General features: G+C 49.9%; 1 protein-coding gene across 1 annotated transcript in view; it reads left to right on the forward strand.

Annotated features, from left to right (window-relative positions):
• The window catches only part of INSR (insulin receptor), a 55,905-nt gene extending 43,019 nt beyond the window's left edge, over positions 1 to 12,886 (forward strand). Inside the window, exons 12-21 of the mRNA XM_033082078.2 lie at positions 69 to 211; positions 1,942 to 2,101; positions 2,407 to 2,506; positions 2,763 to 2,830; positions 3,014 to 3,243; positions 3,501 to 3,611; positions 3,887 to 4,046; positions 4,831 to 4,960; positions 5,193 to 5,327; positions 6,373 to 12,886. Of these exons, the coding sequence (XP_032937969.1) occupies positions 69 to 211; positions 1,942 to 2,101; positions 2,407 to 2,506; positions 2,763 to 2,830; positions 3,014 to 3,243; positions 3,501 to 3,611; positions 3,887 to 4,046; positions 4,831 to 4,960; positions 5,193 to 5,327; positions 6,373 to 6,727 (1,592 nt within the window). The 3' untranslated portion in view covers positions 6,728 to 12,886. The remainder of the gene's footprint in view (positions 1 to 68; positions 212 to 1,941; positions 2,102 to 2,406; positions 2,507 to 2,762; positions 2,831 to 3,013; positions 3,244 to 3,500; positions 3,612 to 3,886; positions 4,047 to 4,830; positions 4,961 to 5,192; positions 5,328 to 6,372) is intronic.
• The last annotated feature ends 506 nt before the right edge of the window (positions 12,887 to 13,392 follow it).

The raw sequence follows: 13,392 nt of genomic DNA on the forward strand, positions 1-13,392 counted from the left end.
GAGGTATTGGCAGGTGTGAATTTTGCCCAAAGACACAAAACTAAACCTGATCTTGAACTTGGTTCTAGCTAAAGCTGATGACATCGTTGGCCCAGTTTCCCATGAGCTGGTGGAAAAGAACACTGTGCATCTGAAGTGGCAGGAGCCAAAGGAGCCCAACGGGCTCATCGTGCTCTACGAGGTGAACTACGGGCGGCTTGGGGAAACAGAGGTGAGAGTTCTGCTGTCACAGCTCCTTTGGAGAGGTGGCTCCTCCTGGGAGCCCAGGGCTCTGCAGGATTTGACAGTGCTTGTGCATACAGTGCCCTGTCTGGTCAGGTTTCCTGGTGCAGAACTAATGGAATACAAAACTTCACTGGTGAATTTGTCTCCTCTGGAAACCTGGGATAACACCAGGAAATAATCTGCCTGTGGTGCCCATTTGCTTAGCAAGTTTAGCTGATTTGCCAACTTTCTGCATGGAGGTTTTATAGAAATGTTATTTCACAGAAGGACAGAAACCTCACATTGCTGTGTCTCAGACAAAAGGCCTTAAGTTGTACTGGGAGTTTCAGATTAGATACCAGAAAAAGAAAATTCCCCACAGGTGTAAGTCGACCAAGGAGATGCTGGAGTCACCATCTCTGGAAGTGTCCAAGAGATGTCTGAATGTGGCACTTGGGGACACATTTTAGGGCTGATGATGGTGGTGCTGGGTTGTTGTTGGGACTTGATGACCTTGAAGGTCTCTTCCAACCCTGATGTTTCTGTGATTCTGTGAAATTTGTTGCATAGAGGAGGTAGGAGGACAATGAGCAGCCCACGAGCTTTTGGGGACAGAGCTGGTGTCAGTGACAGGGGCCATGGGGACAGGGCTGGTGTCACTACCGTGGGGACAGGGCTGGTGTCAGTGGCACAGGGACAGGGCTGGTGTCAGTGCTGTGGGGACAGGGCTGGTGTCAGTGCCGTGGGGACAGGGCTGGTGTCAGTGCCCTGGGGACAGGGCTGGTGTCAGTGCCAGGGGGACAGAGCTGGTGTCAGTGGCACAGGGACAGGGCTGATGTCAGTGCTATGGGGACAGAGCTGGTGTCAGTGGCACAGGGACAGGGCTGGTGTCAGTGCCCTGGGGACAGGGCTGGTGTCAGTGCCATGGGGACAGAGCTGGTGTCAGTGCCAGGGGGACAGGGCTGGTGTCACTACCGTGGGGACAGGGCTGGTGTCACTACCGTGGGGACAGGGCTGGTGTCAGTGCTGTGGGGACAGAGCTGGTGTCAGTGGCACAGGGACAGAGCTGGTGTCAGTGGCACAGGGACAGGGCTGGTGTCAGTGGCACAGGGACAGAGCTGGTGTCAGTGGCACAGGGACAGGGTTGGTGTCAGTGGCACAGGGACAGGGCTGGTGTCAGTGCCATGGGGACAGGGCTGGTGTCAGTGCCACGGGGACAGAGCTGGTGTCAGTGGCACAGGGACAGAGCTGGTGTCAGTGGCACAGGGACAGAGCTGGTATCAGTGGCACAGGGACAGGGTTGGTGTCAGTGGCACAGGGACAGGGCTGGTGTCAGTGCCATGGGGACAGGGCTGGTGTCAGTGCCACGGGGACAGAGCTGGTGCCAGTGCCACAGGGACACGGCTGGTGTCAGTGGCACAGGGACAGGGTTGGTGTCAGTGGCACAGGGTCAGTGGCACTGCCCAGTACACACCCACTGTCAGTGCTGAGAACCAGGGCAGCACATGGCACTTGCTGTCTGTAACCTGATCTACTGCCCTGCAAAGCACAAGTCCTGCATGAGCCACTAACCTGGAGCAGCCTGAGAGCCCTTGGGTGTGTGTTTGCCAACCAGGGAGGTGCTGCAGGAGCACCAGGGAGCCATCAGGGGGCTGTGGGTGCTGCAGGAGTTTTGAGGAGCTCTCAGGGAGCCCCGGGAGCTGCAGGATCAGCCTGGCACAGCCCCTGTCCCCACAGGAAGCCCATTTCTGCGTGTCCCGCAAGCACTTTGCCAGCGAGAGCGGCTGCAAGCTCCGGGGGCTCCAGCCTGGCAACTACAGCGTGCGGATCCGAGCCACCTCCCTGGCTGGAAACGGCTCCTGGACAGAGCCCACCTACTTCTACGTGGCTGATTATTGTGAGTTCATTTTATTTTCAACATTTAATCCCTGACAGAAACTGGGGTTATTTCTGGAGGATGAGGTATAGCAAGCAGTGCACCAAGAGCCACAGAGAGTCATTAAATATTTACCAAATACATCGGTTGTCAAGAACCTGAAATTACTTGGAAACACATGGCTTTTGTTTATTAGTCCTCATTCTGACCAGCCCCACATTTTGATCTGAAATAGCCTCTAGTTTTGTATTTGTTCCAGTTTCATTGAGGGAAAAATTTGTATTTTCAACCTGTATAATACGTCCAAATCTCTCTTTCTCTCCTAGTGAATGCTCAGCCAAATATTGCTGTTATCATTGTTCCAATTATTTTTGCCATAATAATTGCTGGAATTATTGGAGCTGCTTATGTGCTTGTGAAAAAGAGGTGAGTGCAATGTTTGTCTTATTTTCACCAAAAACTTGCATCTAAAACTTCGATCCAAAGTTTTGCTGCTTTGTTGGGAGTCAGTTTTTGTTTAGTTTCTAATTTCCATAGTGATTGCAGCATTAATTTTAAGTGCAGGAAATAGTTTGTGCCCCATATGGGGAGAGTTTATTTGCTGCATGCTTTGGGGATTAATCAAACTGCCCTCACCTCGAGGGTGTCAGAGGCTGCAGAGTGGAATTTGTGTCTCTTGCAGACAAACTGAAGGACCAACGGGACCCCTGTACGCATCCTCCAACCCCGAGTACATCAGTGCCAGTGATGGTGAGAGCAACCAGGGCTTGTTTGTGGTGTAACCGTGCAGCCAGTGCAGCAGGAGGGGTTGGAATTGTCTTTGTGGAGTTTTCTGTGCTTTTGTAGAATTCCCCCCCTGTAGTGTGGCAGGGCTGCTGCAGGAGCACCTTTCACAAGATGCTCAGCTCACAACTGTTCCCCTGTGCCCAACAGTTTATGTTCCTGACGAGTGGGAGGTGCCACGGGACAAGATCACCCTGCTGAGGGAGCTGGGCCAGGGCTCCTTCGGGATGGTGTACGAGGGCATCGCCAAGGACATCGTGAAGGGCGAGCCTGAGACGCGCGTGGCCGTGAAGACGGTGAACGAGTCCGCCAGCCTGCGCGAGCGCATCGAGTTCCTCAACGAGGCCTCTGTCATGAAAGGCTTCAGCTGCCATCATGTGGTAAGTGCTGGGTGCCTCAGCACACAGCTCAGCTCCTCAGTGCCTTCAGAGCCCAAAGCAGCCAGGCACGATCCATCGCAGCTGGGATCTTGCCCTGCAGGATTCCACAGAACCCCAAGTTGTTTCACTGCTGCTTTTTCTAAATCTCTCAGGCTGACAAGGCTTTTTGGGGCTGTTCTCAGCTCTGTTTCTGGGGTGCTGGCTTTGCCTGCTCTGCTGGGACACAGCCTGGAGGGAATTTCTCCCTCGTTTTCCAGGTTCGGCTCCTCGGAGTGGTGTCCAAGGGACAGCCCACCCTGGTGGTCATGGAGCTGATGGCACACGGGGACCTCAAAAGTTACCTGCGCTCTCTGAGACCTGAAGCTGAGGTAACACAGCAGGGAGGGAGTCTGTTGTGAACAGAGTGACTCGATTTGGGGTTTCATACTTATTTAATGGCGTTAAGCTGAAAGAATTTTAGATTTTTTTTGATATTGGGAAGACATTCTTGTCTGCAAGGGCAGGGAGCGCCTGGCACAGATCAGAGAAGCTGGAAGTGTCCAAGGCCAGGTTGGAAGGTGCCACTGCCCATGGATCATCACTGGATGATCTTTAGGGTCACCTCTAAGCCAAACCATTGTGTGACTGTGGTTTTTCCGTGCAGAATAACCCCGGGCGGCCTCCCCCGACGCTGAGGGAGATGATCCAGATGGCCGCGGAGATCGCCGACGGCATGGCCTACCTGAACGCCAAGAAGTTCGTGCACAGGGACCTGGCAGCTCGCAACTGCATGGTGGCAGAGGACTTCACTGTGAAAATCGGGGGTGGGTACTGCTGGGCCCTTCCAACCAGCCCATTCTGTCATCAGGACATGGTTCTGTCACACATGGTGTCTGTGGTAAAAGCAAATCGATAAAGTTTGATTCTCACTGGGTGCCTTTGGGAAATTGCAGCTCTACCCTCTGTTTCTTCCCTGTGACAGAATTGTGTGGACTTCAGTAAGAACAACATCTCCTGTAGAACCAGAGCAGCTTTTCTCACCTTCTCTATTCCCAAACCTCTGTCCTAAAAAGTTCATTACCTTTCCAACCTAAACTACCTGGGTTTGTCTCACTGGTCTTTTCTTCTGTGAGAATTAAGACAAAGAAGGAGTTGGGTACAACAAAACCAGTGCTGATAATCCTGTCATTGGGTCAGGTGGCTTTTAAAAGTATTTTAACCCAGTTTTTAAGCCAAACCCTTTTAGAAATAAGTAAATACAACATTTAAAAATAACCTGGAACCCCACAGTGAGGTGATTTTTCAGAGCTCTCTGGACTTAAAGCCAGGGCAGTGGGATTTGAGGCAAAGGGAGCTCTGTTTTACTTACAGAGGATGAATAAAATAATGTTTAGAATAGAAGCTGTCACCAAAAAATTTAACTCTGGAGTCTCTGTTGTGACTCTGTAGAAAAAATGCAGGAAAAGGGAAATGTTTTGAATATTAATCACGAGGTGACAGATGACTGCAGGCTGGGCTTTGGCAGTGAGGGGAAGGCAACATCCATCTGGAGGTGGAAAAGCAGGATGGAAGGAGAGGCATTAACCACATCCCCATTGCTTCTGTCAGACTTTGGGATGACCAGGGACATCTACGAGACGGATTATTACCGCAAGGGAGGCAAGGGGCTGCTGCCCGTGCGCTGGATGGCCCCGGAGTCGCTGAAGGACGGGGTGTTCACCACCTACTCCGACGTCTGGTAAGTTGTCCTCTGCAATCCCAGATGGATTCCAGCTCAGGAGCTCCTTGTTTTAGCACACATAGTTTAAACCAACTTGCTCAGAGCACAGACAAAACAAAGCTGTTGTTTTGAAACACTTGCATAAAAATATAGTCGTGTTCTTCTGAAGTGTGCGTTTTCCAAAATAACTCTGTCACTGGGAGGGCTCCAGGATGTTTTGTTCTCACCAGGAGGCTTCTCTGTCCCTTAGGTCATTTGGTGTTGTCCTTTGGGAAATAAGCAGCTTGGCAGAGCAGCCGTACCAGGGTCTCTCCAACGAGCAGGTGCTAAAGTTCGTCATGGATGGAGGATACCTGGATCAGCCGGACAACTGCCCGGAGAGGCTGTAAGTGAGCGAGCAGGGGCAGCCAGCCCAGCTGAACTCTCTGCCTGAAGTGTGGCCAACAAAGATGGCCTGGGGCTCCTCTTAACCCCTCCTCAGCTGGGGAGCAGCAAAACAGATTTTAGTGAGGCACCTCCCACAGAAATTCCACCAAAGCATCCTTAGTGATGCAGGGAAGGGGCTGCCCAGGGAGGTTTGGAGTTCCCATCCCTGGAGGTGTCCAAGGAATGATTGGAGATGGCACTCAGTGCTCTGGGCTGGGTGACAAAGTGGGGGTGGGTCAAAAGTTGAACTCAGTGATCTTGGGAGGTCTTTTCCAACCTCAGTAATCCTGGGATTCTGTGTGAGGAGTCAGACTGGAGCAGTTGTGAGGGAAAGCAGCTCTGGCTGGAAAAGGGAGCACAGATGGTAACTCTCTGGTTCTGGTAGCCTCTTTCCCCATCTGCTTCTGGCCAAAACAGCACTTCCAGAGTCATAAAATAAACATGTTTTGTGAGTATCCCCATGAAAAAAGCCTGCTGTGCTGGACATTTGTCTGATGGCCAGTTACAAACTCCAGTTTGAAGCTCTATTTGTGTTTGTGAGTTCTTTCTCCATGGTGTCTGATAACATGTGACCTCTTGCTGCAGCCTTTCTTTTGGGTGGGATGTTTACAGGACCTCTGTCCTCTGCCCACCCTGTCATTTTCCTTGGGGTTTTTGGAGCTTAGTTATCTTTCAGGCTGAGTTAAAATTAAAAGGGAATTAATTAAAAAAGGATGACCTGGCTGTAAGTGCATGTGCACACACACACACACAGAGTCTGTGAACCACAGCCCTGTTTCCTTCAGCAGCCAAGTTAAGAACAATTGAAGGAATCGGAAGGAATTTTTAATCTAGACAGAAATAGAGAAAAAGGAGTGCCAGGATCTACAGGCAGATGGGGAGGCTGGAAAGAGAACAAGCAACCTGGGGTGTCAGAGGTGTAGTGTGGGTGGTGGGGGGTTTGCCAGGGGTGCCAGCCTTGGGATTGTTCCTGCTGGGGCTGACTGTGCTCTGTGCTGCTGCAGGCACAGCCTGATGCAGATGTGCTGGCAGTACAACCCCAAGATGCGCCCCACCTTCATCGAGATCATCGAGATGCTGAAGGAGGACTTGCACCCCAGCTTCCAGGAGGTCTCCTTCTTCTACAGCGAGGAGAACAAACCTCTGGAGACAGAGGAGTACGAGATGGACTTCGAGAACATGGAGAGCATTCCCCTCGACCCCTCTTCCTACTCCCAGAGGGACAAAGTGCTGGGCAGGGACAATGGACCCTCCATGGCCCTCAAGGGCAACTACGAGGAGCACATCCCTTACACTCACATGAACGGTGGCAAGAAAAACGGGCGGATTCTCTCCATGCCCAGGTCAAGTCCTTCCTAACACTTCCTGTTTGGCCCAAGGGTTGTGTCTGCTTTTTTCCCCCCTCCACAAATCTCAGGACTCTTGTTATTGCTGCCACAGTGTATGACACACATCTACAAACTCTTCAGATTTTTAATCATCTTATGATTAAATTTTTTTTTTTTTTTGCCAAGTTGACTGGTTGTCAGTGGACTTATCTGTGAACATAAATGGAAGAGGTTTCCATGGCTGCTGTCCCTTCTGTAACCATGGTTTCACAACAGGAAACGACCGTGTGAGTTCATCTGAAGGAGAAGCATCCGCCTTTGCCAGCAGAAGACGTGAAGTTCTCTGGTGCCTGAGCTCCAGCCCAGCAGAGCATTTCCAGCAGAATTCCAGGCTTTCAGGCAGGCTCTCCACTACAGCTGAAGGATTCAGCACATCAGTCGGACGCGCCAGATCCTCAGATTGACCAATAGCTGCTGCTTTCATACTTTGTTTTCAAGGGGTGGAACCCCCGGGTGCGTGCGTGGGCGTGTGTGTGCGTGTGTGCAGTATCAACATGTGGGGTACCCTAGAGCAAAAGAGACACTGCTGGTTTTGTACACAACTTACAGCGCTTTCAGGCACATGGTGGGATTCTTGGGGTGTCCTGCACAGGGCCAGGAGTTGGATTCAATGATCCTGGTGGGTCCCTTCCAACTCAGCATACTCTATGATTCTCTGTTCTCACAGGAGTTTTCCTCTTCTTGGAAGTGTGTACTTATCTTTTTTCCCCTTTTCCCTGGAGGGACTGAATCCTAAACAGATTATTTTTATACTGAGGACTCTTGGGAGCAGGTTTTCTCTCATTAACAAATGAAGAAAACGTGCTGGGAGCTAAATGAGCAGAACTCTGAGATTTGTGGGTACTTTCAAGACCAAACGAAGTAGGAGTCCCCTGACCTGAGACACGGAGTTTTCTGTCCTTACAGCATTGAGTATATATATTGTTTGTTGTAACATATTTAAAGATGTCTTTAGTTTAAATTTTAACTTCATATAAATTATTGACTGTTTATGATCCTTTTGGGGCGGGGAGAGTTTTGGGGGATTGTTTGGTCTTAAAGTGGTCCAAAGATTTCAGAATGAACTAATTTTAGCCTTGCAGGAGCGACGAAGCACATGTTCAGTTCATACTTGACAAGGCTTTGTAATAGTTTCATGATTTATACAACACAGTCAGCTGGCTCCAGTCGAAGCCCCATCTTGGGTGCTGGGAGCTGAAGGTCACAGAACATCCTGAAGGACACAGCAGGACACGAGTCCTGCTCCTCCTGTGCCCCGTGTCCCTCACTTTGCCTTCCCTGCTGCAGATGCAGCCGACAGAGAGGACGAGCACGAACCGGAGCTGAGCAAGGGACACTGGAGGGGAGAGCACAAAGCTCTGGGCTCTGCACACCAGAGGTGACTGTGGTTTGCTGCCTCTCTGCTGCTCCCAGGCCTCCAGCCTTGTGTTCCCTGGGATTCCTGCTGCAGAGCTCCCGGGGTGCAGCTCGTTGGGATGTCAGCGCTCGCCGTCAGGACTGTGCTTTGTTGTGCTGCTGTTTGCAAAGACAGAGCTGATGGGCACCTGATGCTGGAGAACATTGGTGAAACTGCACCTGGGCTGGTAGCACGGAGCTGGCAGGAGAGCAGGAAGGAAGATGATGGATGTCACAGGCCTGTGTCATGCAGGAGGTGCTTGAACAGCAGGGAGAGATGCTCAGTCCTTCACTTGCTCCTGGAGAAGTCCAAGATGTGTTCTGTGCTCTGCCAGGAGAAGGCGAGGTGCCCTGGCTGGCAGAGCTGGGCTGGGCTGTGACTCCAGCCTGGGCAGTGCTGCTGGGAGCGAGGCAGAGGGGCTGCAGGCCCTAAGGAGCAGCTCTCTGAGCCCAAACCCGGGTGCAGCTGGTGCTGGGAACCTCTGCCCCCAGCTGCTTCTGGCCAAAACAGCAGTGCCAGAGCCACAAAAGGGGGACAGCAGGCTCTGGGCAGCACAGGGGCTGTTGGGCCCTCTGCTGCTGCAGGGATCGGTTCAGCCCAGGTGGAGGGTACCAGGCTGCTCCACAGATTTGGGTGGAAAACGCAGTCCAGACATAGGTGAGAACCTTTGGATTTCAGAAGGCCTCGTTTACATTTCTTCTGCTTTACAAAGTTGTAACTGTTTAGCAGCTCTATACTACACTGCAGGAAAGAAGACATATTCTCACACTTTTCTAAGGAAGAGAAGTTTTTCTTATTAGAATTTTTTTATTTATTTTAATATATAAAACACTGTAAAAAAAAAAAAGCAACAAACAATTTGTTTTCTTAAACACACAGAACGTGTAAATTTGTATCCGCAAAATCTTGGCAGGTGGATGTGGTGGGATTATTTTTGTCCTGTTCTGGTGCAGTCTACCTCAGTGTTTCTTAAGGATATTTTTTAATACTACGCACCTCTAAACCTGTTTAAATCTTCTGGTCTGGACCTATTGTGGATCAGGGAAAATCAGTATCAGCTGATTCCAATACCAGGGACCATTCATGAAGGGAATGGGAAGGAGAATGGCTCGTCACTGTTGATCCCTAATCTGAACAGTAGTGGCCAATGAACCCATTTACAAATTTGGATCTGATCTCATCCCTTAGTTCTGTTGTGATTTTAAAAAAAAGAAAAAAAAAAAAAAGACAAAAGAGCCATTTAAATGTTTGGACTTTAGTAAACTCATGACCTAAAAGGAGCAGGCTGCTTCCTCCTGGATCAGCGTGTGCCAGCGTGGAGCAGGGACTGGGACCAGCCCTTGCTCTTGGGGTTGCATTGGGGTGGCTTGGTCACTGCTCTTCTCACTGTGCACAGGTGACCCAAGGTCCTGGCAGTGACCTCCTGAAACAAACCTTTCCCAGCACACCCTTGCTTTGATAACATTTCCAATGGCAGTGATCATAACTGTGGGAATAGATCTTTTACCTGAAGGAGCATTGGAACCTCGTATTGGGTCTGGCTTTTCCAGGTTGATACTGGTTGGCCCTGTGAGTACACATGGTTTGAACACTCGGATGGCCGAGCCAGGGAGCTGCTCCATGGACAGGAGTCCCCTCCCATGGCTCAGTGTCACCTTCACCCTGCACCAAACGGAGCAGTTGTTTGTCCCCAGCGCTGTGTGAAGGTTTTTCATCCTTCCTACCTTGTGCCCAGGGGGAGGGAAGGCGTGGTACCAGTGGGGAGGGTATGGTGTTTCTCCTCTGTAAAACAAATAACACTAGTGGTTGCTGCTGGTGGCTGTTACAGCTCACACTCAGCTGTAGAATTAGGAAGAATAAATGAACATCACCCGCAAAGCCCAGCTCTCACTGCTGGAAAATCCTTCCTTGGCTCACAGCTGACACTTTGGTCTCTGCTGCTGGAAGATCCTCGCCCCGGGGATGCCCGAATGCCTCACTTGGATCTCGCTGATTCCCGCTCACAGAATTCCTGCAAGTGGAGACTCAAGTGCTAGTGAAGCCTCTGGGGTGCTGCCAGGGACCCCAGCCCGGGCAGGGCTGCTGTGCTGAGCCTTCCTTGGGGGAGCTGCTGCTCTGGCCACATCCTCATGGGGCAGAACTCCCCAGCTGCAGTGGAAGCACAAAACTCGCTGCTGCTGCTTAGGAGGAGCCAAACACCGGCACAGGAGAGCAGGTGGGATGGCTGGAGGAGAGCAGCCAGCAGTGGGAAGCTCTTTCTTTCCTTGCATTACTGTTTGTTGGAGAGTTGGTTCCTGCCCTTGGTGGGCAGAGAGTGCCCCATGCAGCAGGACAGACCCCTCAGCCTGCCCAGGAGCAGCTGGAGCCTCCTGGGCACAGTCTGGCATCACCACGTAGCCAGAAATTCACTCTGGTGAATCAGGAGGAGTAAGAAGCTGAGCTCTGCTGAGCTTTCACAGAGAAAATGTCTGAAGTGTGAGGCTGGAGAGGTTTCTCAGAAAGGTTTCCACATTAAACTCAATTGCCACTTCCTGAACGGCTCTTGCCAATCTGGAACTTCTCTGGAGGGCCAGCACAGCGCTGCAAAGCTTGGCTGCTGGGTTAGGAACGTGTCTGTCTTGGCTGCTTGTAAATACTCTATTGTGTTGTAAAATAGAAGAGCTCAGACATAACTCTGTGCCAGCACTGGGTTGGGAAAGGTGATGGGAACTAGACCATGCTGCAGTGATGATGGTAAAGCAGCTGTGTGGATATGAAGAGGCTGCTTTTAGGTTGCTAAAGGGTACTCTTAATTTATGGGTAGTTTATCTCTTTCCTCCTAAATTTGTATTATAGCGATGGGACACTTTGCTTAATTTTAGTCTGTTGGCTATAGTGTTGGTATCTCTTTGGAAAAAAAAATCTCAAAGTCGCTTCTTGTGTTACTGAGCTGACTGTGCTGAAGGCAAATAGGAAATGACAGGAGCAAGAAGGGTGCTGAGCCTCTGCTTTAGAGGAGGGAAGGAGGGAGGGAGGGAGACAGTCGAGTTCCCTCTCAAAGCCTCTGTGACACCAAGACGGACCCTGAGGTGTCCCGGGCCCTTCCTGCTACCAAGACTGGAACCTTGTGTTACAAGGCAGAATGTAAAATATCTTTGTGCCATAAAACCTTACTGTCAAGGCCGTGCCAGGTGCTCCCGTGGTCCGTGTGGGATGGGCTCAGAGCCTGGAGGGAGCTCGGAGCTGCAGCTGAACCCTGTGATCCTCTGGGAGCCGGGGACTCGCAGGATCCCAGCCCTGCCCCTCGGGGTGTCCTGTGCTCCAGGGAAAGGAACTGCTGAGTGGGTTGGAATCAAGAAATAGTTACTTCGTGAAATTCAACATAAGATTAGTTTGGTATTTGTATGAACTTTATGGAATTTGGTCTTTTTATTACCTTCTGCTTGGCTCTGTGTTCCCTCTGCTTGGATTCTGTCTGTGAGTGTCGGTGTAAAGCCTCGACGTGTTCAGCCTCGTTAGGAGCATCACAAGAGTGAAGCCAATTATCCAGCTGACTTTTGGAGGAACCTGACTGTTGAAAAGCAACTCTAAAGTTACCATTTTTAGCAAATCTGCTGTCATTAAATGTGTATTTCTTTTTTAAATGAATTTGCTTGTCCTTCTTGGAAGGAAGCACTTATTCTTGCAGTTTGGGCAAATTCACTGCAGCACAATGCAAGCTGTAAGGGGACAGGTAGAGAAATTACTTTTTAAATATTGTATAATAAAGTTAGTATTAACTCCTATGGTGTTGTTATTTTTTTGCCAACAGATTTGCAATCAGACAGAAATTCTGTTCCTGGTAGTGGTTTTGTTCCCACTCCAGTGTTCCAACTGGTGGTGTTAAATAGTTTCCTTTCTCAGCTCAGAAAGATCCCTTGGGAACAGGGTCTGGTGGCTGGGAGGACCTGGAATAGTCCTGGCAGCTAAAGAGGAGCCATCAGTGGAGGTTAAACGTGGGCTCTTGCTTAGCTGAGCCCCAGCCCCTGGTCAGTCCCACCAGTAAATCTTGAGCTGAGAGCTCCGAGCTGGACTCGACACCAAAGCTCTGGAAATCCAGACTGTCCCAGCAGCATTCCAACGCTTCCACCATCCCCAGTCTTTTCCCATAACCCGGTCCCATGGAAACTGATGGAGAATTTTAGAAAGGCCACTTCTAAATCTGCAGAGGCAGAGTGTTATTTAAGCAGGAAAAGCATTACCTTTTGCTTTAGTCAGGGGAATGATTTTATTATTGGAGTATCAAAACTGGTTTGTATTTGAGGACCCTCATGATGGGGAAACTGGACATCAGCTTCATCCAACACAGCTCAAAGCAAACACTGTGCTTCACTTAAATAAACCACAGATAGTTTCAGTTACGTGTTAGGTGATGTTCTGTGAAGTCTTGGGGTTTTTATTTTTTTTTTCCTAGTTCATTCTTGCTGCTCCCACCTTTCTTTCTGCATATCTAAGGTTCCAGAATACAAATAGTACTGCAGATACCTCTTGTTTGAAATAAAGGATCAAATGTGCCATGAGTTTTTTTAAAAGGAAGAAAAAAGAGAAAAACCTTCCCCCTTGATTTATTTTTTCAATGTTTTCGTATTTAAGAGCCAAGCAGTGATATGTACAGAAAATCTTTGAATAGTAAAAAAATCCTTGCTGTGTGTCAGAATATTGAACAATTAACTGTTTATATTAAAATTCTGAATAAATTATCCAAGAATAACTGTTCATTTGTGTCTGCTGTCTGTGCAGCACTGAAGGCTGCTTTGCCGTGGCAAAAGCACTGAATTCATACCTTGGAATAAGTTGCAAAAAAAATGGTGTTAAGGAAAAAACCAAAACCCACAGCTCAACCCACTGTAAGCTTGTAGTGTGAAGCCAGTGAAACTCCTGTACCTGATGGTTCTGGTGATGCCTGTCCCACCTCAGGGCTCTGGGGTGATGCCTCTGATGCCATCAGGTGAACTTTGGTGCCAGGATTTCTTCTGGGGCACGCAGAGCTGTGGCTCTGTGATGTAATTTTGTTATTTCCTGGGCATGGACCAGGTGTTCCCTCCTCCCTGCCGGTGTTGCAGCATCAAAGGCAGAGGATCAGCCCCAGCCCTGTGCTGTGGTGGAGCTGCTGTCAGGGTGTGCACCAGGAGCCTCCTGTCTTGCCCAGGGGGTGTTTCTAACTTAAGCCTGGTTTTGTTTCACCACAGCCAAGGTTCCCCTGCTGATGGGCTGCACCAGTG

The sequence above is a fragment of the Catharus ustulatus genome, chromosome 29, assembly GCF_009819885.2.
Source record: "Catharus ustulatus isolate bCatUst1 chromosome 29, bCatUst1.pri.v2, whole genome shotgun sequence".
Lineage (NCBI taxonomy): Eukaryota > Metazoa > Chordata > Aves > Passeriformes > Turdidae > Catharus > Catharus ustulatus.